This window comes from Melanostigma gelatinosum (genome assembly GCF_949748355.1).
Source record: "Melanostigma gelatinosum genome assembly, chromosome: 14".
NCBI lineage: Eukaryota > Metazoa > Chordata > Actinopteri > Perciformes > Zoarcidae > Melanostigma > Melanostigma gelatinosum.
The window spans coordinates 11504244-11529376 of NC_136647.1; the positions used below are offsets into that span (position 1 = coordinate 11504244).

At 42.8% G+C, this 25133-nt stretch overlaps 1 protein-coding gene across 2 annotated transcripts in view; it reads right to left on the bottom strand.

The window, feature by feature from the left end:
- LOC306787695 (serine/threonine-protein kinase DCLK1-like) overlaps nucleotides 1–25133 on the bottom strand; it is a gene marked incomplete at its 5' end in the record, with an annotated part of 37674 nt that overhangs the window by 9936 nt on the left and 2605 nt on the right. The window contains 3 exons of one of the 2 annotated variants that reach the window (XM_079282924.1): nucleotides 3871–3965; nucleotides 9877–9984; nucleotides 13498–13609. In XM_079282924.1, the coding sequence (XP_079139050.1) occupies nucleotides 3871–3965; nucleotides 9877–9984; nucleotides 13498–13609 (315 nt within the window). The remainder of the gene's footprint in view (nucleotides 1–3870; nucleotides 3966–9876; nucleotides 9985–13497; nucleotides 13610–25133) is intronic. The other variant, XM_079282923.1, reaches the window with a different exon arrangement.

Here is a 25133-nt window from a genome sequence, read left to right on the forward strand (position 1 = left end):
TTCCTCATGCGCTGCAGCCAGTCCTTTTGGCAGATACACTGGAGCAACAGAAATAGGACAAGCCTTCTAATGACATCAACACGACAGGAAATCAGAAACATAATACAACCGAATAACAAATACAATCTTTAGTAACAACACACGATGAGATGAGACAACAATTAACAACTTCATAAAACACACCTTCAGTCTGCTCTCTCATTCTCTGTCACACACACACACATGTTCACACATAATTTAATTATGAATCACCCAACACAAAATATGGACGACAATGAGAGATGGAGCATGCAATTCAAAGGATTATGGAGGGGAATGACTCAACGGTGAGGAGGATGTAGGTGACATACTACAGTTTGACAATTATCACTTTCTTTCTCTCATACGCGAATACAAACAGCTACCTGACTGCCTCACAGCTGTTATATTGGCATCACAGACCTTCTGTTTGTCCTGCTTTCAATCTGTCGGTCACTGTGCTCAGAGTATTGTTGTTCTTTTTTTTTTTAATGATTTCTTTCCCTGTCTGTGTTTTTCACATCTGATGGAGGAAACAGACACCAGGGAAGAGATGTGACCACGGCAGCTCATTTGATTTATCTGTACCCGCTTAACGGATATTGACAGAAAACAAAATGCAGGGTGTGTGTCGGTATGTTTCAATTAAAATACTGCTGCAAAGCAATATGAAAACGGTGAGGCAAGTGGCCCTAAAAGGACTCTACGAAGCAAAGGAGAAGCAGGAGATGGATAGCATCCTGAATGCAGACCAGTCTTTCATGCTTCGGTTGCAAATGCATTCAAATTGGTCACACCAGCGTTTACCAAATGTATAAAACACATAGCATGTGTAAATATGCATCAAGCGGTTATCCACTGCTCTGTGCACAAATGGGTATGTCATGTACAAAAGTGTTTTTTCCTGAAGCATACATCAGCGTATAAGTGATTTTGTGTTTCCCTTGTATGTGTGCAAGGGAAATGGAAAAGCCACAGTGCAATGCAACGCCTGTGTATTCTGCTCGGGGAAATGGGTTAGGATGGTCTGAGCTGTGCGAGCAACCTACATCAGGCAGCAAAGTGCCTCCAAGTGTTTAAATGCAGGGTCCAGCGAGGTGAAATGCAGAGGAAATGGATTTATGGGAGCTTTCGATGCGTTGTAGGCTGACATTTCAAAAATATTTGAGTCAACTTTGAGCCCCAGATGTTCTTTGAAGAACCCGGATGTTAAAACTTCAAGTTGTATTTGAAGGAAAAAGGGTCATTTCTGAGTCATGGTTTGATCAGATTGAGTTATGTATTTTAGGTGTTATGGTGAGAAAGGTACTTCCTTGCCATTGTTAGCACAGCAATAAAATGATTTGGGTGTGTGTATTCAATATTTGTGATTATTCATGCCTGTTTACACAGAGGGGACATAGAGGGAGAGGAACTGTGCAAATATAGTGTCAGAAACTTGGCGCCTACTTCCAAAGAAGCTTAGACTTAATCTAGAAGGGAAATGATGGAATATGATTTCTCCCTGTGAAGTTAATACCCTTTCATATGGGGACATGAGAGGGGGGTTGCAGAGCTGGATGGAGACAGATGGAGTGAAATAGAAATCAGAAACTGTTTGGGAGAGAAGGGACAGAAACTGAATCTCTAACAGGGCGGATAGAAAAAGTAAGAAGTGGCGAGAGAGAATTACACAATGTAGCTGAAGAGTGTGAAGCTGCAGAGTGGGGAGGAGAGATAATGGGCTGTGAGTCTTCCTCCCTTCCTTCAAAGCCATTGCAGGCTTAGTACAAAGTATCAGCAGGTACTAAGACCCAAATAATCTCTCGTTGAGAAATACACGCCTGTGAAACTATAAAACTAGAATTTAACAGCAGTAGCACTGAGGTCAGGGTTGCACTACATAGCTAATTTATGATGGCTGATGAGAAAAGTGGACGGAAGCAAAAGGACATGGAGTGTGGTTCAACGTGGAGAGGAGGGGGCAATGTTTCTTTTCCTTTTTCTCATTACATCTGGTTAGCCCTCCGTCACCTCGCTAACCCTGAGTTAAATAAGGAAATAACAGAGCAGCAGAAACTGGGTGCTGTAAATGTCTCCATTCAGAGAGAAGTAGACAGAAAGAAAGAGAGTGCGTTCATGAACGTGTGCACTTGCCAATTTATCTCCCTTTCAATGCTGAGATCTATGGTGACCCATTTTATACAGAAGACAGTGGAAGTTCCAGTGCACCTTGTTCTGTTCTCAGTAGCTACAACCCAAATCTGATGTGTCCCTGATCTGTCCCTGGCTGACCTTCATATCACATCAATGTAACCTCATCACCGATGGGCCAGACTCTCCACCATTCATTCATTCTTCCTGGCAAATGCAGCACGAGACAGAAGCTCCTGAGCCCAAGAGATTCATTCTTTATGCTACGCTGATTTTAGCCGACACACACACTCATTTACGTGGAGAAATAATTCACATAACACTCAATATTCTGTGTCCTATTAAAAATGATATTGACTCCAACAACATCGTTCCCTAAAAAAGGTTTGTCCCAGCTCCAATAAAAAGCTAAATAATAGCAAAATAAATCATAGCTGCACCCTTGCTGTCAGGTAGAAAAGTATATGGTTGAGAAAACACAAGACACGTGCATCCTGTCGCCCAAATTAATACGGGACGGGTTCACGTACGGTGCTGTGTCTGTATGTGAATGTAAGAGGGTGAGGTGAACCGAGCGTGCGAGTGTTTGTGTAAGAGGGAGAAGGAACTTAAATCAGCAGCAGGCTTAGAGTTGCTGCAAATTAAAAGAGCTGCTGCAAGAAAACAGGGACTGATCAGGATTTGAGGCTGATATTAAAAGCTCACCATCATCACTGTCACAGACTGGATTAACAAATACTTTGATCTTGAAAACATGCACACACACACACACACACACACACATACACACCCTGCACGTGAACCATTGGAATGTTGGAATTCAAGGTTTTTCCGTTTGAGTTGCATGCTCCCTCTCTGCACAGCAGTATTATCTCTGTACAGTAGTCACTACCAGCTTTACAGTGTACATTGTGTGTTTGCATCTCAGATCCTCTTTCTCCCCTGTTAGCTGGAGCAAACACATTATGAGTATGAGATGTTTTAACCAGGGTTTGTTTTTGAGACCCAGGTCAATGACAGAATACATGATAAAAAGATGCCTGAAATAATCTGATTTACTAGCATAAAATGTGTTTCTAAATTGTCTTCACAAAAGGACTGGTACAATATGACAGTACTTGAAAAAAAATGAATCCAGCAGTTGGTACTGATTGGGTCTTTTTTTTCCCTTCTGCTTGGAGTCCATGCAAACCAATTTTTCTCAGATTAAAAACAGACATGAAGATTGTAGCAGGCCGCTCACAAAGCCAACAATCAGTCTCCTTTTTAGATCAGATATTGCGCAATTGACTGACTGACAGACCTCTAAATGTCAGTGATAGCATCCATCATTGTTTAGCTACCAAAGGCAAATAGAGTCCTCCACGAGGAACAGACAGCGATGGGTCAGCGTTTGTGGGAACGTGACAGAAAATCACCGTCAAATGAGGAATTGCCCTTGAAAATCGATTACCACTGGATAAGAGTTGGAACATTAGAGAAACCTAACATGAGTCTGCCATTCTTGGAATCCCAGAGCACCACTGTGTGACGCCAAACCCCCTTTCTGAGACACTAAAGACGTTGAGGTTTCTTCGTATGTCTAGCGACTCTAAGATGTAGTCGGCCTATGCTCAGTCACAGATTTGTCCTTTTCCTGAGAACATAGAGGGAATGTGTTATCGATGTAATGTCACTAAATGTTATGGGTGACTGTTTGTGTGTGCATGCTTGTCTTACCCGGTGTTGGCTGAGGCTGCCTGGGCTGGTCGGGGACGGGCTGGGAGATTCTCCCGAATGAGGAGTGGACAGCTGACTGGCCAGCGTCCCGTTCACTGGAAGGAGAAAACGAGAGAGAAAATGGAGCAGGGTGCGTGAGATGGGTGAGAAATATTGAAATAGGTGATCCTTTCAATGTGAATGCATGTTATCTAGTCCAGTTTTATTTCTGAGTGTCAAGCAGCAGCCCACACTTCCGCCCTCAGCCTCTCCCCATTCACATGAATGAGGTGGAGGAGGAAGAGGGGGAGTAAGAGACAAAAGAGCACTGAAGTCCACACTGCTCTCTTTTTTCACTTCAGCCAGAACACAGTTCCTGTTTCTCCAAATCGCCCTGAAACAAGCCACTTCAACCTGAACCTGAAACATATGTGCTTTGAATAATCACAGCATGTCCCAGGCTTCAAGTGATTGGCTGGAAGTCAACACACAACACCAGGCTGTCCTCATTTTTAACCAGATCCTTTATTTTTTTACACTTCTGACCTCAGCTTGGTCTAATTTTTCCAGCTGCAGCACAGCACAACAACCCAGCGGCATCATCTCATTAAACAAGGACGTTAGATTAATCAACGCTGCACCCGAATCCGGTGTGTGGTCATGCACAAGCCAAATTCCAAAAAAAGCCCAACAGCATCATTAACTTGCACACAGGACATGAGCCGGTTTTTGGGCTTACTGAAAACTTATTGTCTCTTGGCAAAAATACACTGCTTTACCTCAAGTCAACTCAATACAAAATGGTAACAGAAACCACAGAGTGGGGCCAACTGAAGATATGTGATGTATTTGTTTTGGGAGTTTTTTTGTGTGGAGGGGAAAAGCTCCTTGTTCCCACAGGAGTCCTATCAAGAGTTCTGAAAATCAGCTTTGATGGTCTGAATGATTGAACTTCAACTTGTTAAATGCATGATGTGACTTCTAGGGTGGTGAAAGGTGTTCCACTAAGGTGGGGCAAATAATGCAACTCCTCCATAGTATGAAGAGAAATACATCTCAATAAAAAGAGATCCACTGTAGAGTTTAATAAGAAAATCACCACATCCATTGTATTTATTTTCAGATATTCTCATCAATTCCTGCCATTTTCAAGCCATATAAACACTATTTCATTTTCCGTCCCCACCACATCATCATTTCAGAGACCATCCTTCTTGATGCAGCAGTGAAACCAGTGGAGGGCAAGTGGTCCAACCTTCACTGTAGGCGATAATGTTTATTCCCTACCGAGATCAAAGAACTTTCTGAATTATTCAAGACAAAGGAGATAAAGCCCACAGCAGACCGATAGCACAACATAGCACCGGCTGCCACTGCATTAGGAGGCTGTTCGGATATTTCTAAACAGGGCCATGAAAAATGGAATAAAGAAAGCTGCTGTTGCTCAACCAATTCCTGGAGATCTTCATTGATGAAATTCGGCATCAGCGTTACGCACACGGACAGACACTCCTCCCGGTTACACAACGGTTAGTGTTAACGATTAAAGACGGTCTGGCATTAACCTCAGAGGCTACTACAAAGACAATGAAAGCCAAAGTCACATCCGTGGAGAAAACATACATCTACAAAGCCCATAGCGACATACGATCCGAGAAGGAACACATGAAGTTCACGCTGTCAGGGCGCCGTTTACGGTAAAAAATAAAAATAAAAACGAGAAAGAAAACCGATGGAAATACGGTGTTTTCGGTTCATACCTTCCACTTCCAGCATGATGAAAAACACAGTGATAATCCAAGAGGGGGTTTCAGACAAGAAGAAAAAGAACAGCACCTCTGCGCGCGCTTCGTCCGAGTGTGATAGTAAACTGGTTAATGGGAAAGACGGAGCAGAGCGGAACACTACACGGGGAGGCGAAGAGGCTGCTTGCGCAAACGCTGACGCGCACTGGAGAGAGCGCGAGACAGAGCGCGAGAGAAAGAGAGAGAGAGAGGGCAAGAAATAGCATCTATGATTTAGATATTTTAGATTTTCTACCACCATGAAGACAGCAATGCATTGAGATTTGTGCTGGTAGACGTAGAGTTTGGTGCAGAAAGAGAGAATATGCTACAGTACTGTTTTGTAGAGAGAGTTTGTCCCCAATGTAATGCTTTTTTTCTAGATTAATTTCTAACAATTTGACAAGAATGCAATGCAGCCATTTTGGCTTCTTTACCACCTGCCGTGTATGGCTGCATACAGATTCACAAGGAAGCTGTGCTTGCAATGAATATGGAAACAGACCTCATGTCAGCCCTCCAGCTGTGCGATGTGCTGGAGGATACACAGGCTACATATTGTGAGATGAATTTTAAAAAAAGAAGAGAAATGGCCTCAAACTGTTTGTGGAATATATTGCGTTGATATGCAGCTAAATTAGGCCACTATAGCGACCAAACAGGAGTTCTATTATTTTTTTATGCCAAAGAAATGAGCTGGCATTTTTTCTTCTTTTCTTAACACATAATAACCCCAATAAATGGATCATTATCATCATCGTCGTGCTCCGTATCACGTATCTTATCACACAATTATTTTAAGAACCACCCCTCATCATACACATCCTGTACAGTAAAAATGGAACATGTATAGTGACAAACACAGCTGGTTCTTGACACATGATAACAGATAGAAGTTTGTGCATGCTCGACAATCGCTGTCCCGAGATAGTCTGAGAAATTTGCCTTTTGACACATGTTTGGGGCAATTGTTTCTATGAGATAGGCCAAACACAGTCAAACATTTATGACGGCTGAAAGTACTGAGATTGTTTTTGTTTTTTTTGCAATATTTCATAAGCACAAAGCTGCCTGGAGGCAAGTCATTATCTTGCCTTTAGTGCAAATATCAATACCATAATTTGTCTCTCTTGCAGCCTGTTAGTTGGTTATTTGTTACGATGATCTGTTTTCAGAAAGTACATTTGTACCCTTCATGAGTGGGGGTGAAGGCTGCAGGCATCATGGGATTGCAGTTCAGAGTGTCACAGCTAGCAGCAGCTGGTCCTCTGGAGATACTCTGGATTGATGTGTGGGTTGGCCGCCCTGCACGCTTCCCCATCGAGTCTCAGCCGTCATACGGAGTTGCGCATGACAGAAAGGGAAAAAGGTGAGACCCTGAAGTATCAGACGTGAATCTTGCTTACACCATCTGCACTTCTCTGTTAATTTTAGCTGACATGAAGCATCAGAGGAGAGCCAGAGACAGATGGCGATACAGGGAGAGAAAGTATGGATGAGCGCAAATTGTTTTCTCACATTATTTCAGGGCTGCATATGCACTCAGCCGGGGTTGTGAGATCATCACAGGATGAAGCTCGAGTGATGACAATGTCAGGCTGACACACGGCAACCTGCCCACGTACACACACAAACCTGAGAAAACATCATATATTTAACTTGCGAGGGGGTGAATACCTTTTATAAGCACTATTTTACATCTAATTTTACAGAATAAGATCCTCTGTCTGTCTTCTTTGTGTGCTCCTATGAGTACGTGACTGTCTGTCTGTCCCTCACACACTCTTCTGCTCCTCAGCGGTGTCACGCGCAAAGCTTCAAAACACACACAACATGAGGAGCAGCCAGACACGCAGAAGGACACCAGGTGGTGTTTGACAGCACACGTGTTGTGTTACATGCTCTTTAACTTCATCTCTCTCGCTCCACATCTTCTCTCAGTGCCTCCTTCGACCCAGATTATTAGATGTGATAAAGAATGTTGTTAATGCTAGCTGAATGGAAATTGCATGTGGGACTTCGAGGCTGTTTTTTTTTTTTTTTTAAACACCTGAATACCTGCAGCAGCGTTTAAAACGAATGGCGATTTTTATTGTGCTCTCTCCGAGTACAAGAAATAACTAAATCCTATCAAAATCAATAAATAGACAGCGCTTTCTTGTCTGGCGTCAAACTTTTAATTTCGTCGCTAAGATCTCAGATGACAAGGTTTTGAGTGTAGCTGAAGTTAAATAACTGACAGAAGCAGTGATCACATTTTGAATAATTAATCGTCTTTCAGCTGAGTGCATTATTCTGTAGAGTTAATGGGCTTAAAGCCCTACATTATTATTATATTGAATACAATGAACACAGTGATGCAAGCCAGACTGAACTGTTTTAGCTGCAGATTAGATTGGAGTGTCGTCAATAAAGTTAATGTCTATCTTGTCTGCAAAAGATGAACCTGTTAGTGTGCCATGAAGTGCATTAGACCACTTAAGAGTTGTCATTTCCTCTCGGTGATTTCAACTTTGATCATCAAGGTTTTAGCTGGTGGACATCAACAAAATCTGTTTTATTACCGATTCATCTATTGATTATCTTTTTGATGAATTCAATTAATAATCAAGTCACAAGTCAAGAAAATGCCAACAATAGTTCTCGCAGATGTTTTGTGTGGTAATGAAATAAGTCTAAATGTAATGTTAAACACCAAATCAGAAGACAACCGTAACAGTGAATCTATGAATTTGGTGTTATTTCTCTCATCTGTATGAACAGAAATGTCTTTCTCATGTCTCACCCCTGTGAGGTTTCTGTCTTTTCAGTGGTGAGACAGGACTCTCGTGAGGCCTTCTTGTGAAGATATGGAATAACAGAATGGGCACCTCTAAGAGCATACAGCACACAGTATCAGCTGTTGTTGACTATTAGCATAGGATCAATTGTCCTAAAGGGAAGGGGGCATGGTGTGTTTTTAAGGTGGAACAAACAACAACTCCTCAGATGATATTGACTGTTAGTTAACATTAGAGTACAAAAGCAGGCAGTGGCGATCAGGGTCAATCAATTATCTCTCATTTCCTCCTGCCGCTCCACCGTGACCTCAACACAGAAGGGCTGATGTGCCAGCGGATGAATACAGTCAACAACAGTCAACAGCAATCTGGGAACATCTGATGATGTTAAGTAGTGGAAGCGGCGCCAGAAGGGCAACATTTCTCAGAAGCTAAGATGTCGGGACGGTCTGACTCAGGGACCAGCTATAGGATCGAGCGTCAGTCAGCTACGTTCTCCACTGCAGGCCATTTCACAGGAAGTCACGACCATATATGGCTGTGACAGGCTATTGTGTCTGTAGCTACTGTGCTATGTTTCCATGGCAACCAAGACGAGTCAGTCTTTTGTTTCCTCCTCAGTCTCTTATTCTCTCTCTCTCTCTCTCCCTCTCGCGTTCTCTTTTTTTTTTATCCCTCTCTCTATCCTTCTCTCTCTCTGTCTGTCTCTCTCTCTTTCTCTATCCCTCTCTATCTCTGTCTGTCTCACACACACACACACACACACACACACACCACACATGAGCTAGATACAATTGTTAGAATCAATGCTCAATTGTATTTGGGTCTGTTTTTGTGCTTTGCTGTTGCTTTTTTGAGCCATTCATAAAAGCATCATTATCAGGCACAAACAAAGTGGCAGGTGGCAGTGCAAGCTCTCACCATTTTATTACATTTCATTAGTATGGCAGGTGAAGAACGGCTTGTGTGGAGCTGCAGGATTGAGTCACCAACCCCTTTCCCTCTACTTCCCTTCTCATCTTAACTCCCCCTCTTTTTTTACCTCTCTCATCCGTGTTTGCCTTTTTCTCCACTCCCTTGATAAATCATTCTCATTTGAATTCATATTCAGAAGACACAGCTCACACACGCACACACGCACACACACACACACACACACACACACAGTAAACACAGCCAGACACTCCGCAGAGCTCTGATATCATTGCAGTATTTACTCAAACTGTTTTCATTTGCTGCGACGTTGATTAAGTAATAAGCTAGAAAATACGAAGCAATCACATGAGGAAGTATACAAACAACTCCCAACGGTGTCCATCAGGTCTGGGAGACTGCACACACTCCTCCTCATGCACGCACACACCGGTGCAAGGTTACCTAAAGGACAATGACACCATGCCAAACTCCATTGACAAATGGGTTCCTTGAGAGAAAGAGTAGACAAGATGAAGAAAGTAACTTACTGGATGCAGGGGACTTGCTGCGCTGTGATTGGATGACAGTCCTGGGGGAGCCTCGGCTCAGAGAGGCAGTCATCTTCCCATAGGTCACTGACTTCATCATACGACCCTCTAAAAAGCACAAAGAGAGGAGAGACAGGTGTTATTCATCGACTCAAATAGTCTACAAAACCTATACGTTTTGGAAAAGCTTACAAATTCTGGATCTTTAGTGTTTAAATCTAAATCCAAACAAGGTAGAGACTGAACTGCGACAAGTGAAGGAAGAGAAAACTGCTGTGCTAGCTGTCGGCACAAACAAAATGATGCACCGTGACGTGACATAACATTGTGTTTTGACACACACTTAAATGAAAAACTTTCACAAAATAACAATTGAAACACGTGTCACTGCCGTCTGAATGAAAATGCACATTTTATGGATTTCTAACCAACTGTTTTAATATTTTTGATTGGTTTTGACCTTTTGTCATGCAAGTGAACACCAAACCACTAATGTGCCAACACAGCTGTAATTGGTTTTACCTTCAGGTCCCCTGCAAAAATGAGTTCTGACCTTCGCTGGGCTCGCTTTCCAAACGCAATTATTGTGGTGTTTCAGGAGTGACAGCTCTGACTCACGGAGGTCTGATATTTTACAGACACACACATCCTGATCAATGAGGCATGTACACACACCCTCCCTGCCTCCTTCAACACCAAAACATTGCTCCTTGCCTGTTCATTAACCCAGCCCCATTATAGCTCATTCCCATTTTAGACCAGCGAGAAGGTGAAATTGTGTGTGTGTGTGTGTGTGTGTGTGTGTGTTATTTGCTTGTGTGGCAGTTGTTGTGGCCCTGTGATTAATGTACAATGCGGAGTGTTAACATGATGACAGTGTGCCAGAGCTGAGGCAGAGGCGATAATTATAGAGTGATGCTGAGAGGAGGCGAAGTTGTCTGCGGCTCTGACTCTGACTGTCTCACTGTCTGCTGCGTTTGTCGCTCTGCTTCCCCGTCTGACTATTTCTCTGCCTCGAGCCTCCTGGGCTCTGCCTCTTGTTCTCTGTCGCCCGGAGCAAGAGAAGGTGTCAAAATGTGCTCTCTTTTCTTCTGTGACAGTGTGTGTGTGTGTGTGTGTGTGTGTGTGTGTGTGTGTGTGTGTGCATTTTGTATCAATGATAATCTGGAGACCAAAATATATTCATACACTATGTGCGTCCCCCACAAGATATATTTTTATGAATTTGAAAATAAGCATTCACCTTTGGGTTAAGCTTAAGACTTTGCTTTTGGTGATCATATACATACAGGTACATACATGAAAATTCAACCTCTGCATTCAACTCATCGTTACACAAATTTTGGCTACGATCGATACTTTTTAAAAAATCCTTAAAAATAAATTAAAAATTGATGCCATTGTAAAGACTTGCATTACTTTCTCAATTCACTGGAAGTCTTGCAAAGCCAAACCTATCTCCAACGTGACCTGCTGACCTGTCTCACCGCAAAAGAAAAGTCTTCCTTCACACACGTCATTCTGGTATTGTGGGAAAACATGCGCTTGTATGTTTACATTGCTTTCAAACCAATCACGGACCCATGCGTTAGGAGGGTAGAATATGGGTATATGTCTGCCATTGGATGCTTATCTCACAGTGAATTCTCCTCTCCTTTTTTTTGCAAGAGCACCATCGCTTTGCGCCGGCCAAGAAGATTGTGATTGGTTTAAAGCAATATAAACATACCAGAGTATTTTTCTCTCTGATACCAGGATGATAATGTGTCTTTGGTGTAAGTTTAAGTATACCATGGTGGAGCCATTGTCAAACCATTATGAAGTATTCTGCCATGAAATGCAGACTTATACTTTAAATGCTTCAAGAAAATAGCCTTTATATCCTTCAAAGCAGACACAAACACAAACAGCAGGGAAAACAGAGGACATGGTTGCTGTACTGAGAAGAAGGCAACAAGAAATGATATCGTGGAAGCAGCTAACCATTATATTTTGCAAATGAAAAAAGAGTCGTGGGAAAGAGAGGGAGGACAAAAGAGAAAGAGAGAAAAGAGGGAAAGAGGGGAAGGATGGTGACCCAGGTGGGATGAATATTATTTAATGGATGAAGGGATGAAGGGGAAACAAATTAATTGGATAAACCTTTGAACAAAAGCCAGAGCACACAAACTCATGTAGCAGACAGGAAGCAAGATGAGAGGGTGAGAATACAAATGAGCACTAAACATATTCAGACGTCGACGCAGAGGTGGGGAGACAGACAGAGAAACACAGATGGGTACAGTGAGGACAGAACGTCTCCTCAGCAGACCTCGGTGGGGAGACAGACAGAGAAACACAGACGGGTACAGTGAGGACAGAACGTCTCCTCAGCAGACCTCGGTGGGGAGACAGACAGAGAAACACAGATGGGTACAGTGAGGACAGAACGTCTCTTCGGCAGACATCGGTGGGGAGACAGACAGAGAAACACAGACGGGTACAGTGAGGACAGAACGTCTCCTCAGCAGACCTCGGTGGGGAGACAGACAGAGAAACACAGATGGGTACAGTGAGGCCAGAACGTCTCTTCGGCAGACCTCGGTGGGGAGACAGACAGAGAAACACAGATGGGTACAGTGAGGACAGAACGTCTCCTCAGCAGACCTCGGTGGGGAGACAGACAGAGAAGAGGAAGAGGAACAATGAGGTTAGACGATGGCAGCAGAGGATAAGAGAGGAGAGGAGGAGTGGAGAGAGACAATAGAGCGTAATAAACTGGACAGCCAACACAGACCTGTGCCACCTGAACCAGAGAGACGTGTCTGTACAGGGTAGACAAGGACGACTGTGAGAATGAAAAGATGTGATGGATGTGGATAAACAGAGAGAGAAAGAAAAAAGAAGTCACCTTGGAGAGTAAAGAAGATTCAAATTGACTCAATACAAATTCAACAAACATAGAAATAAAATAAAAACTAGTGCACATTGTTACATGCATTTCCTTTTTATTTAATTGACTGTTATAACTAATGGGAAAAAAACATACTGATTACGCTTTTGTCTATCTGAATTGTCTTAAATTGTAACTTTTCCATGTCGCATTAAAATGTTTTTCATTTAATTATAACACAAAATATACACACAAAATAAGGGAATAAATACAGCAATGTGTATTGTATTCCACTTTATATCTTAGTTTGATTTGTTTTCATTTAATAATTTAAAATCTTTAATGTTTTGGCTAATAAACAGAAAGTAGCACATTGATTTGGCCTTCATATACAGTTATACAATTTGAACATGGAAACAGGAAATGGAAGATTTGTCAATAACAAGAAGTCCTGCAGATTTATTTTTTGAGAAGTGTAGCTGCGTGGACAACCTTTTAATAATCTAAATGTTGCCGAATGCACTGAAGGTAATGTAAAACCACATTCTTGAAACCAATACTCCCTAATTTTTAGAAATATTGAAAACAACAGAATAATGTATCGCAAAAAGTCAACTATCACAATGTGCAAAATATTATCAAATGCTCAACTCCAGAAAACAGCATGCAAAAAAACAAAAACATTAAGAAAACACAGCTGGGGGGCAGGAAGAAATGGAATGTCAGCATGGAAATGTCAGACCACCTACTAGTAGCCTCACCACTCTCATCCAACATCAAGTCGTCTTGGTAGCGGAACTTCTCCGGTCCGCATGCCACAAAAACGTCCTCATCACCAAAGAAGTCTTGCAGACATGACACCTGGAAACAAAGACACGCGGATGAGTCCAATCATTTTTTATTCAATGTTAAATTCAATCCCAAGTCACAATGCAAGTCAATTGAGCACACTTGCTCTTGTTCACTCTAGTGGCATCGTTCTACTTTTAGGGGCTGAATGCCTTGTTCAAAGACACCTCAACTGCTCATTTTGTTGAAGGAAAGAAGAGGTTCATGCAGCAATAGTTTCCCAACTGACTTTCCCTTGACATGCACTGAGCCCAAGGACTCAGATAAGGAACACCAGAGGAGTCTGTCTGTGCATGCTTGTTCTTGTGAGTCTGTGAATATCCGTGTGCATGCCTCACATGTCCCCGAGCTCCAGCACGGTGTTGTTTCTGCACTTTATCATTCTTTCAGTGACTATAATGAGACCTTGCTGACTCACTAATTTGCTGATTCGCTGCAGCACCGGACATCCAGAGCGAGCAAGTGGGGGGTCTGTTCCCTGAGGACTAGCATCTTATGAATGGTAATGAGTAACAAAGAAAAGAAACTGAAAGACGCGGGAGGGAGGGAGCATTTGTGAGCTACACACAGTGGTACGAGAGAAAGGGCATGAGGCAGAGAGGAGTCTAGAGATGACAGAATTTAGAGATTACTGTTGAATCAGTCCAGCGTTGACTCACAAGAAAAAAAACGCTGTCTTAATGAGTCACTGTCATTCTTTGACAGACTCCATACTCTCAAGCTAATATCAAACCTACAGTGCCATGCTGACAGCCACTGATTCATTCAATCATTCATACATCTTCAAACTAAGCTCTTAATATTCTTTCCACACAAGACATTTGTTGTTTTAATCTATAAACTCACCCTCAATCAGCAATGGGATGTTTATTATGAGAAACGGGCTAAGAAACACGCTGCTCTTCATTGTTTTCTATTTCATTAACTCAACAGCTAATCCCATATCTGATCCAAACTCTGCATGATTTTCTCAAACAACGTTAATTACACCCCACAGGCTACCATCACATTTCAATCCAAAGCCATTAATATTCCAAATCATATCTCGCCAAAGGCACCGGTAGTCAGAAAGACAACAGTACTATGACGAATCTCCAACCAAAAACCCATTAGAAGCAATTACAATTTAGGCTGCATGCAGGTCTAGCACTGCCTGGAGTTAACACACAAACAAAAAGCTACCTTCATTGCCTTTTCATGGCAATTAACATCCAATAATACATTTAGACTCCTAATAGCCACAGATCAACAGCCCAACAAGAGTCACAGCTGATATCACAGCATCATCAACAAAATACCCAATAAACAGCGAAGAGGCAGTTCTCTCTCTGTGTGTGTGTGTGTGTGTGTGTGTGTGTGTGTGTGTGTGTGTGGAGATGAGAGTCATACTCCTTTACCCCCCACAGTCTCTAAATGGACCGACTTTCTGTTGTTTTAACATTTAAAATGTTCTGTTATTCTGTTGTTTAATCTCAGACACAGACTCTCTGTGGAGAAGGGAACCATTTCATTTCACTTTTCAAATCAAGGCTTGTGTGTGTGTGTCTGTGTGTGTGTGCGTGCGTGCGTGCGTGCGTGCGTACATTCGAGCACACGTCACATGACAACATATGTTTCTGCACAGGCACATATGGATACGTGTGTGTGTGTGTGTGTGGAAGCGATATTATTCTAGTTTCATAACACAGTGCATATTGCTTTGTTCCCTGACAGCGTGCTGGTGCTTATTTGAGGGGCGAGCAGCTCCACTTCCTAACAAGGTGGCAGTGATACAGATGCTGGTGCTGTTAACATTTGCCCAGTGCGTCAGCACTTGCTGGTTTGATTAGGGTTTTTTTTTACTGTATTTTCACGTTATTTTCATTTTTATATCGATTGCTGTTGCATAGTATCTGTTGTTTTTCACTTTATCTGTTGGAAACTTGTAGAAAAACTGGTTTTAAATATGATGTGCTTAACGGAAGGGTACAATCATCCATTTTAAGCTCGTGGTCTTTTGAAAGGCCCATGACTTTTATTCACAGCAGGATGTGTGTTTGCTGCTGTGAGTCAGTCTGACCACGTCCTCAGGCCTCAGGTGCTGCTGCTGCTGCTACTGGAGTCAACCAAGAGGAGGTTGCCCAAAATGAGGTCCTTTGAAGCTGCTTTACCACGAGATAGAAACTGTAGCCCACCGGCCATGTCGGGTAAACAGGGAGCAAAGAACACATGCAGAATATAATCAGAAGGATGAGGACAGAGAGTGTGGCAGTGTCTTTGTTTAAGGCAGCTTCTATAAGCACTTTTAAGCTGAGGGTCAACTAATATGGAGCATCACACGACCAGATACTGTATATCGAGAGGGGTGTGAAAAGTATGGTTGCCATGGTGATAACGCCCCCCAGGCGTTGGTGCATGGCTGGTGCGTGCCACTGACTGCACAACGGGCACACTGTGATAGCGCTCCATCATTCATATTTGATCTACTATGTGCACGACACTCTACAGAACTGAGTTAACGATGAAACCAACTAGCCGAATCCCCCGAGTTAGAGGGGAAACAAACAGAGAGAGGGAAACGAGCAACAGAGGAGGGGATCTATTCCTGACTGCCGCTCAGAGCCCTTCTCTGAGCCAGATGACAAAACAAGCCGCTTTGATGTCTCTGGTGCTGCGTTCTCACAGAGAACCGGTGCGGTTCCACAACATCCACCGCTGCTAAAACAAGGACAGGAGAAAACAAACAAAGAAACTGAGGAAGAGACGGACTAAAATAAGATGATGAGAAAAGAGCAGAGCGGTGGGGAAATTGGCAATTTCATAACTCTGCCATCCCCTCTCACACATCTTTATTAACGTGGGAAATGAGCTCTAAGAAAGCACTTTTCCCCACATTAAAAGGAACAATCAATTTACTCAGAATTATTTTGGTTGAGAGAAAAACAGAATCAAGACCGCAAGAGTGAGACAGAAGTTTGACCGGTTTACAGATTGTGTCACATCTCACATGGCTGACAAACAATCATCTTCCCTTCTTGTCTCCTGCTAAAATAACTGACTGTAGTGAATCATGGGGGGCAAAGGGGCATTTGTTATTAAGCTGGTTATAATTGTATTTATTTAGCTTTTACAACAGAGAGAGGTTTGTACAAAAATATATTACTTCATGACCAACGAGATGTATCCTCTTATGACCATCATCTCCTCCTGAAAATCTGTTGTACAACTAAATGATTGTTTAGTGTGATTACTTCTCAGTAAACCCATTTATGCGCTCACTACGCCACCTAGTGGAGAATCACCAAACACCTACTAAAGTGTCTTTCTTAATATCTCTTGTTTTTTCTTCTTCTCTTTCTATGTTTCTTTGAGATTAAATACAGACATAAATAAATTACTCTATCTTTTTAAACAGCAGATTTGGGGCAGATACTCTGGTGCAAGTCATATTATTAGCACAACATTAGTGCAAAGGTGGACCACAAACTGAGGTAGACAATCACTGCCGCCACATGGTGGCACCGTTAACTAATTACATGTCATTCAACACAACACAAATTCAACTGCAGTACCACCAGAAAAGCAGGTTGATGGACAAGTTATCATGGTGTCGACTCACTAGACACACTAACCACCTGGACTTTAAATTGAGGATCAAACAGAAAGAGAGAGATAGCCATAGACAGTGCTATGCTATAAAATCTGAGCGGCTCTTTGGTGTATGATTGATGGCGGTGAAGCTGCTGTGCAGAGTTTTTGTTTGGGTGCTCACACACACACACACACACACACACACACACACACACACACACACACACACACACACACACACACACACACACACACACACACACACACACACACACACACACACACACACACACACACACACACACACACACACACACACACACACACACACACACACACACTCGTAGCTTTTTGTGTTCAGACAGTTTGATGGTTCTCACCAGCAGCTCATTCAGCTGCTGGGAACAATGATCAGTGACAACTCACTCTGCTTATTTAGATTGTCTATTTCTGTCTCCCTGTCAGATTACAGATCTCATCTGTCAGCTCCTCGCTTTTTAGTGAGAGTTTCTGACAGCCACTGTGTGGGGGAACATGTGTGTGTGTTTACCTTAATTAGTTAGTAAGTTACAGTTCGTGCTGAAACGATCAATCGATTGATCAAAAAAAAATGAATGGTCAACAATTTAAAAAAACGTTCAAGTTATTCACAAGGAATAATTCTAAATATTGCTTGAGTCCAGCTTCTCAAATATGAGCAGTTGCTACTTTTCTCTGTGTTAGATTGAGGATATTGGAGTAAGAACTGTTGGTTGGATAAAACAAGACATTTGAAGACATTTCCACTGGTATTTGGGAACATTTTTCACTCATTTTATAGACTAAACAACTCATCCATTAATACAAAATCATATTAATTGATAATAAAAAAACATTAACTGCATCCCTGGCTACAATACACTGAAACAATTCAGTGATGATTGATGTAACTGTTTTTGCGTGCGAGTATTCTTTTTAAACTTGGTTTAACTGATAAGAAACAGAAGCATTTCTCTGAGACTAAAATAAACAGAAGAAAAAAAAGAAAAGCGAAAAGGAGATTGGAGACTCAACCGCTTATCTCCTGTACCACAATACATTCACAGCGGTTACACAGAGGACATGGTGAGGTCAACATTGTCCTGCCCACAGAAAGACCACATTTTGGAGGGACGAGCCGTTTCTGCACTCTGTCAGGGGAGATAAGCTCAGAGGAGCTGTCCGCGGTGCTGAATCAACTGCAGCTGGCCGGCAGGGCACGTTGTACTGCTCGGAAACACGAACCACAGAAAGAGACAGACAGATGGAAGTGGGAAGACAGGCAGACTGACAGAATAACAGATGGCCGTATTGATACAAGAGCAAGGGAGACAGAAAGAGAAAATAATCTGTTGCAAATATGCAGAGCATCTGAGGTGACGGACTAAAAAGGTGCAAAGATATGACAAAGCTTTAATCTTTACATACCACTGTGTTGGGGCTGCAGCAGACACCACCAGTGTTTCAGAATTGCGTGCAGTATGTAGCCTAGGGGCGGGACTATAATCAATATAACTACATGGATTTGACATTTATTTGCAAAGAACAGAGCATTTTATGTTGTGGCAAAAGGTAACATTACTGTCTTTAAATGACAGTTATCCTTCAGAAATTAGCAGTGCTTTGTTTGTTTTAAACAGGTCAACACAAGTCATTGAAGTACTGCACGTTCACAGTATGATTATATTGCCTTGTACTGTATTATTGTGATTATTGCATAATTAAAATGAATGGCACATGTCCACTTTTGAGGAAAGACATACACTGACATCCATATAGACCAATCCGACCCCAGTGCAGCACTGAAAATATGCTGTCAGCTGGTCCTGGAGGCTTTGTAGGGTTACTTAGCACAAACAAATCCTTTGTCACTGTCAGGAACATATAGAGCGTATTCATATATATCTGCAGGAAGATTCTCATTCTCACTCTTGAAATTAAACTGACAAAATGCATTTTCTTATTTCTCTGGGAGAATTTAAGTAATCCCCTCTCAGACCTAGGGGAGACACAGAGTCACAGGCAGGCAAAGAGCCGCGCTGACTGACAAGACAAAAGGTAGACAGAAATCAATCTGAAGGAGGCAAGAGGGAAGGATAGAACCATCTGCACCCCTGAGGGAGAATTCACACGCCGCATGAGCTCCTGCTGCGTCAATCAGCACACTGCGCAGACACAACGGACAGGGAAACGACAGGAAAGGCCGGCAAGCGAGGGAAGTCAGGAAGAGCTGAAGAAAAAAAATACAAATAGAGGTAAAGAGAGCAGCGGTGACATGAGGCGACCGAGTTGGCATGCTGGTGTTATGCGTTCACCTCAAACCAGCACAGCAGACTGGCTGCTCTCTTGCACAACAACTTATGTAACAGCTTCTGCTCTCCACAGGGTGAGAGGAAACGTTCTTTTGGAGCTGTTTCTCTCAGAGTGTCTGAAGGGAGCCAATCATGAAACGAAAAAAAAGGAATTATGCAACGTTGTTGCAATAAGGACATAAATCGGATGCAACATCAGCCTCAACTTCCCTGCCTCTCCCCAGCCTTTTCCCTCCAGTGTTTTTAAGGTATCCTCATCTTATTCCCATCTCTCTTGTCTTGTCGAGCTGTCTTGCTTTTATCCAACTTTCTCTCTCTCCTCTAACCTCATTCCTTCACTGTTTTCTTTCATCTCTTTCATCTCCCCCTTATTGATCTGTCTCCCCCGTTCAGTCTGTTGGCTTTAATCCATTTTCAAGGATGAGTGTGCATGCGTGAGCGTGAGCTTGTGTGTGCATACAGATATATTATGAGTGCGCTGGATTAAGGAGCTGAACTTGTAAGTTCACAGGTTACTGAAGCGAGCTACTGACAGAAGAAGATATCCTGAGTGAGGTGTCAGCAGGAGATGGTTGAGTGAGTGACTTTGTTTCTTAGTTTAGTTTATTGACTTCAATATAAAAATTATGGCAGCAACATCCTGCTGATCAGCCTTCAGATGTTTGGTTTTGGTTGACTAACAGTTCAAGACCTAAATATATATATAAAAACAACAATGTGCAGGGGTTTTCTATCACTTTAAATACAAGAATTCTGCTATGTCGCGTGTCAAAGTGGGGCATTAGAGTACATTACATTTTAAGAGTGTCCAACTTCTGAGGTAACAAGTCTGCCTTCTAATTGGGCTGGAGGAGCATGACCCCTATCCCTACCTGAGCCACAATCAGACAAAAGCTCTGACGGTCGAGATATCATGGTCCCGCTCGTCAAGCAACTAAAAGCACGGAGCTGGAACACAGTCTTTCAAATGCAGATTCGGTTGAGAGAGATTAGAGAATGAGTGAGTCATGAAGTGCATGAGTCAGACAGTGTGTGATGAAGTTGTGTTGTGATAGGTTCTCAACAGTCTGCCAGTGCTGGAAATGTGTGGCATCGATCCTAATTTGGCAGCAGGTCCTCTGACAACAGACAGCCCTCCAATCTGCTACAGTCGCACCCTCTGCTGGTAAACAGAGACACACAAGCTGACTGACAGACTGAAACAGAGGCAGACCGACAGACTGCGAGAAAACCAACGTGAAACAACACGTCCTGTTCACACACAAAAACAGCACTTTAATCGTAAGATTTCTACAAGCTATGTATCATCAATGTCATTCACTGCAAATATAATTCACAGTAGCGAATACACGGTATACTAGGTGCATGACACATATTCACACACTCCCCCCTACACACACACACACACACACACACACACACACACACCATGCTGCTGCTGAGTAGCTGTGACTCAGCAGATCAGCAGGAACAGATGGACTTTGCTTCTCACAATCCTCCTCTGCAGAAAAAAAGTGACATCACCAACATGCAATCCAACAAGTAAAGATGAAGAAACAGCTAAATTGCTTGGAATATATGAGCAGAACATAATCCCTGCTCTTCACATCACACGCAATGTTTTCAAGTGGCGTTGCCATAGCACCCTCTCTTCCCTGCAGAGCTGGATGCAGTCCAAATTAGGAGAAAAGACGACGGGGTGAGGGCAACAAAACTAGGAAAAAGTGTGAGACAAACTGTGAAAAATGAAAAAGGGTTAGAAAACAAAGGTAGCATAGTGTGGAAGAGGGACACACAGAGAGACAGAGAGGGGGGGAGATGGAGAGACAGAGAGGGGGGGGAGATGGAGAGACAGAGAGCGGGGGAGAGATAGAGAGACAGAGAGCGGGGGAGAGCAAACGATGCCATATGTTGCAGCTCTAGGATTTGGGGGTGCATGCTGAGTGTGCTAATTAAATGAGAACTAAATAGCCACAGAAACAATGGCGTGTTGACAGCAAGAGACAGACAGACTTAGAAAAATGGATCAAAGGAAGGTGAGAGAAAGAAGTTCAGAGGAAGTATGGACGGCTGATGGAAGTGAAGAGTGAAAATCTGTGAATAGGAGGAAAAGTAAACATTGCACAAGAGGAGAAATAATGATGCAGATGGAGAGAGAAGCAGAAACAGTAATGGGCGGAGAGAAAATGAAAAGAAAATGGGAGGCTCAGAGAGAAGGAGGCTGCAGAGAAAACACAAGATAAAAAGATATTAAAAGTTCTTAAGCCTTGCCAACAAGGAGAACAGGCCAACAATGCAGCTTGAGAAGTGAGAGCTGCACTGCAGATAGTGAACAAGTGGTTCTTCCACACTCTACTCCTACATAAAGCCTCTACTTAACATGGACCGTTTAATTAGTGTGAAAACATGCCACGGTATTATGGGTGCCATATATAACGGACAGAAAATAATGCTTGTCGGAAAAGGGCATTAAGTCTGAAGTAACCTGTTTACATGAGGAAAGGACGGATCACATGAAGTTGAATGGCGAGGAACATCATAAGCAATGGCAGAGAGCACTTTAGAGCATGAGAACACAAGCAGATCTAACAAGGTCGATTCAGCAACACAAGTTTCGGGCGTGTCAGTCCAAAGAAAGGTAAATCATTTGATATGGCGAGAAGATAAGTGTTAAAACTCCTGTCAACATACTTCACACACAAATAATATGCCCCAAAAAACAAGGATACACCTCAACAATGCAAAATACGCTGTAACCTAATAAAGCCTGAGAGCTAAATGCTATCATCAGCATGGTAACCAGCTAACAATGACAATACTCATGTGCTGATGTTAAGAGGGTTGAATGTTCAACAACTTAGTTTACTGTGTAAGAATGACTAAATAGCACGAAACACAAAAGTAGCTGAGGCTGATAGGAGTTTGTTCATAAACCACAGAAAATAAAGTGAATCCAAGAACTATTATTAGAGATATTTCACTAAAAGCCAAAGAAGTAAATATGCTGGTGGCGCTACAGGAAAATTCAGGTGATCACAAACGTTTGTGGGATTCATCTTGTCCAAAATTCAATGCCAATCCATGAAATAGTTATTGAAATATTTTAGTCTGAACCTAAGTGGTTGACCAACTGAGGAACCAACCTACTAACAGCTTCTGCAGTGCTCAGGTTGGACAGATCAGACCAACATTGTCATCCCTAAAGGCACGGCGCTAGCATGGCTAACAACTAAAACAGCAGTATGACCCATACAGTATCTGTCCCACCGTTGTAGCATTGATTGCAATGGTGATTTATTTGCTTTAAAGTTAATATTTCTGTCAAATTACAAAAAAACAAGAGCAACGTCTCTTTTCCAAGTCCTGGATACTCCGAATAAATTGTGGATTTTTCACCCAGGACAAGTTTGACAAGGTAACCCTGTTGATGCGTTTGAGACTCCTGAGTTGCATTGCACAGGTCAGGGTATCTCAGCATTTGCAGTTTGAATTTAGACCATTTTTGGCGTGGGTGGTCAATGTGGGAATGGTACCTCTTGCCCGTGCTAAACCCACTGAGATACAAAAGAGCTCATGAATGTGATACTCAAAAACAGAAGGCAACTAACCTTAGAGACGACTAAGTGGCATCGCTTCATGCACTGGTTGATCATCGCCTACAGTTAACGGCTAGTGATGCATGAGCAGAAATCTAGATGAGTCCATTAAAAAGAGTGTGTGTCACTATCCGTGCCTAAGTGTGCGTGAGCCTTGCGAGACTCAAGGCTGTCAGCTGGGGTCCGACATTGTCTGCCTGTGTTTGTTTGTGTAAACAGAGCTTACATGTATTAATAGGCCAGCAATGTCCACGTTCTAAGCCACTTACGGGTCGTCCCTCTTCTTGATCGGACCAATCCGGCTACACCATCGCACCATGCTACTGTATGACATCACAGCGGGTCGGACGGTTCCTAAGCAACTAGATGAAATCATCACAGAAGCCGGCCGAGGTGAAGAGCTGGCTGAAAATGATGAGGTTGTGGTAACCTCAAAGGAGAGGGGACTGAGCAAAGAATATCAGCCGTCATATACAGTGAGACCTGAGACAGTGGCAGAATCAACGGTGGGGGGGGGTCACATTACAGACAGAAACACGATATCCAAAAACGATCACATTAGAGTAAGCAGGCAGAGTATAGGCCGCGTATCAGATGCTCACAGAGACTTGTTCACAGCCTGTCATTTGTCGTCTCCTCTCTATCCACATCTCATCATCAGTTCTCCCAGAATATTGCCAGACGGGTGATGCTGTAACAGTGATAACAAATATGAAAACCTTTTTTTATGCAAATGGTCATATAAACTGGGGACTGAAATGTCTTCGTAGCAGTGCTGCAAGGTGGAATTGAATGCATGACAAGAGTTGGACTCTCATTTTCATAGAAACGACATATATTATATTCTACATTATATTATATGAAAAGGCATAACAAGCAGACAGATCTGCTTGTTATGACAGGTCTCGTAGGCTGTGGCAATGCTTGAGAACTATTGGAGACAAAGAGAAAGAGAGGAAGAAGATGGCTTTGGGGATGTGCACAGACATCCTGCCTCACTGTCTCTGGCCTCATTACAAGGGTTAATGAAAGCAAGGAGCCTGAGCTCTGGTGCTCAGATGCTCAGACGCTCTCTCTCCGGGGCTCTTCGGCTCTGCTGGGACTCAACGTAACTGGCAGTCGGGCCCAGAAACCTACTTCTGCCGTAGGCTCAATGACTGACACAGCTCAGCTGACGCCAGCAGCCCACGCACAAAAATACATGTACGCACACATGCATGCACCTGTGCACACACAGACACACACATGCACTCTACTTAACCCTTAAAGTAACCTTATCCTGGTGCGCACTCAGGTAAATTACATTTCGCGCACTCATATTCAATGTTCAATGGTAACATGCAGCGTGTTGTCATCCCATCCCTCCTGCATCGACTCCTACATAAGCTGTTGTTAGGCTTTTTGTCATTCAGATGTATGGACATAGTTTTTGTAATTACGGTTGTATTGAGTTTTTTTTGTTATACTGAGCCTGATTCTCTCGCTCTCGTTCTGTGCAGTGCTCGAGTTAACATGGATTAACCACATTTCATAGGGAGTTTCATTTTGCTACAAGCTTATCTGTCGTGTTTTCTGAGAGCTTTCGCCTCTTCAGAAACAGAAGGCTGTTCAGGTCTTTTCCAGGATTTCCTCTTCTGCACGAAACACACATGGGCACTCCCAAAGTGCTCCGATCCAGTCTATTAACTACCGTCGATTCCCTTAATTCTCCACTTTTCTGTTCTCTTCATAACATAATCGCAAACCCTACCACATGCATTAACCCACGCACGCATACATACATACAAAAAGATGAGAAGGAGCTGGTTCTGCACTCAGCCCAACCCAGCAAATTTGGCAGTGAGCGTGTTACCATGCCGACAGGTCCAATCAACAGTGTGTCTAAAAATAGCATAACCGTAATAGTCTTACTCCTATAAGCAGAGGGGTGAACTGGGTGAGAGCAGAGTTTATTGTGCAATCTCAAAGATAATCGGAACCAAAGGCGACCGCAGAGTTAGCAGGTATTGTGCAAAAGCGTGAGTTTGAAGTGGGATTAAC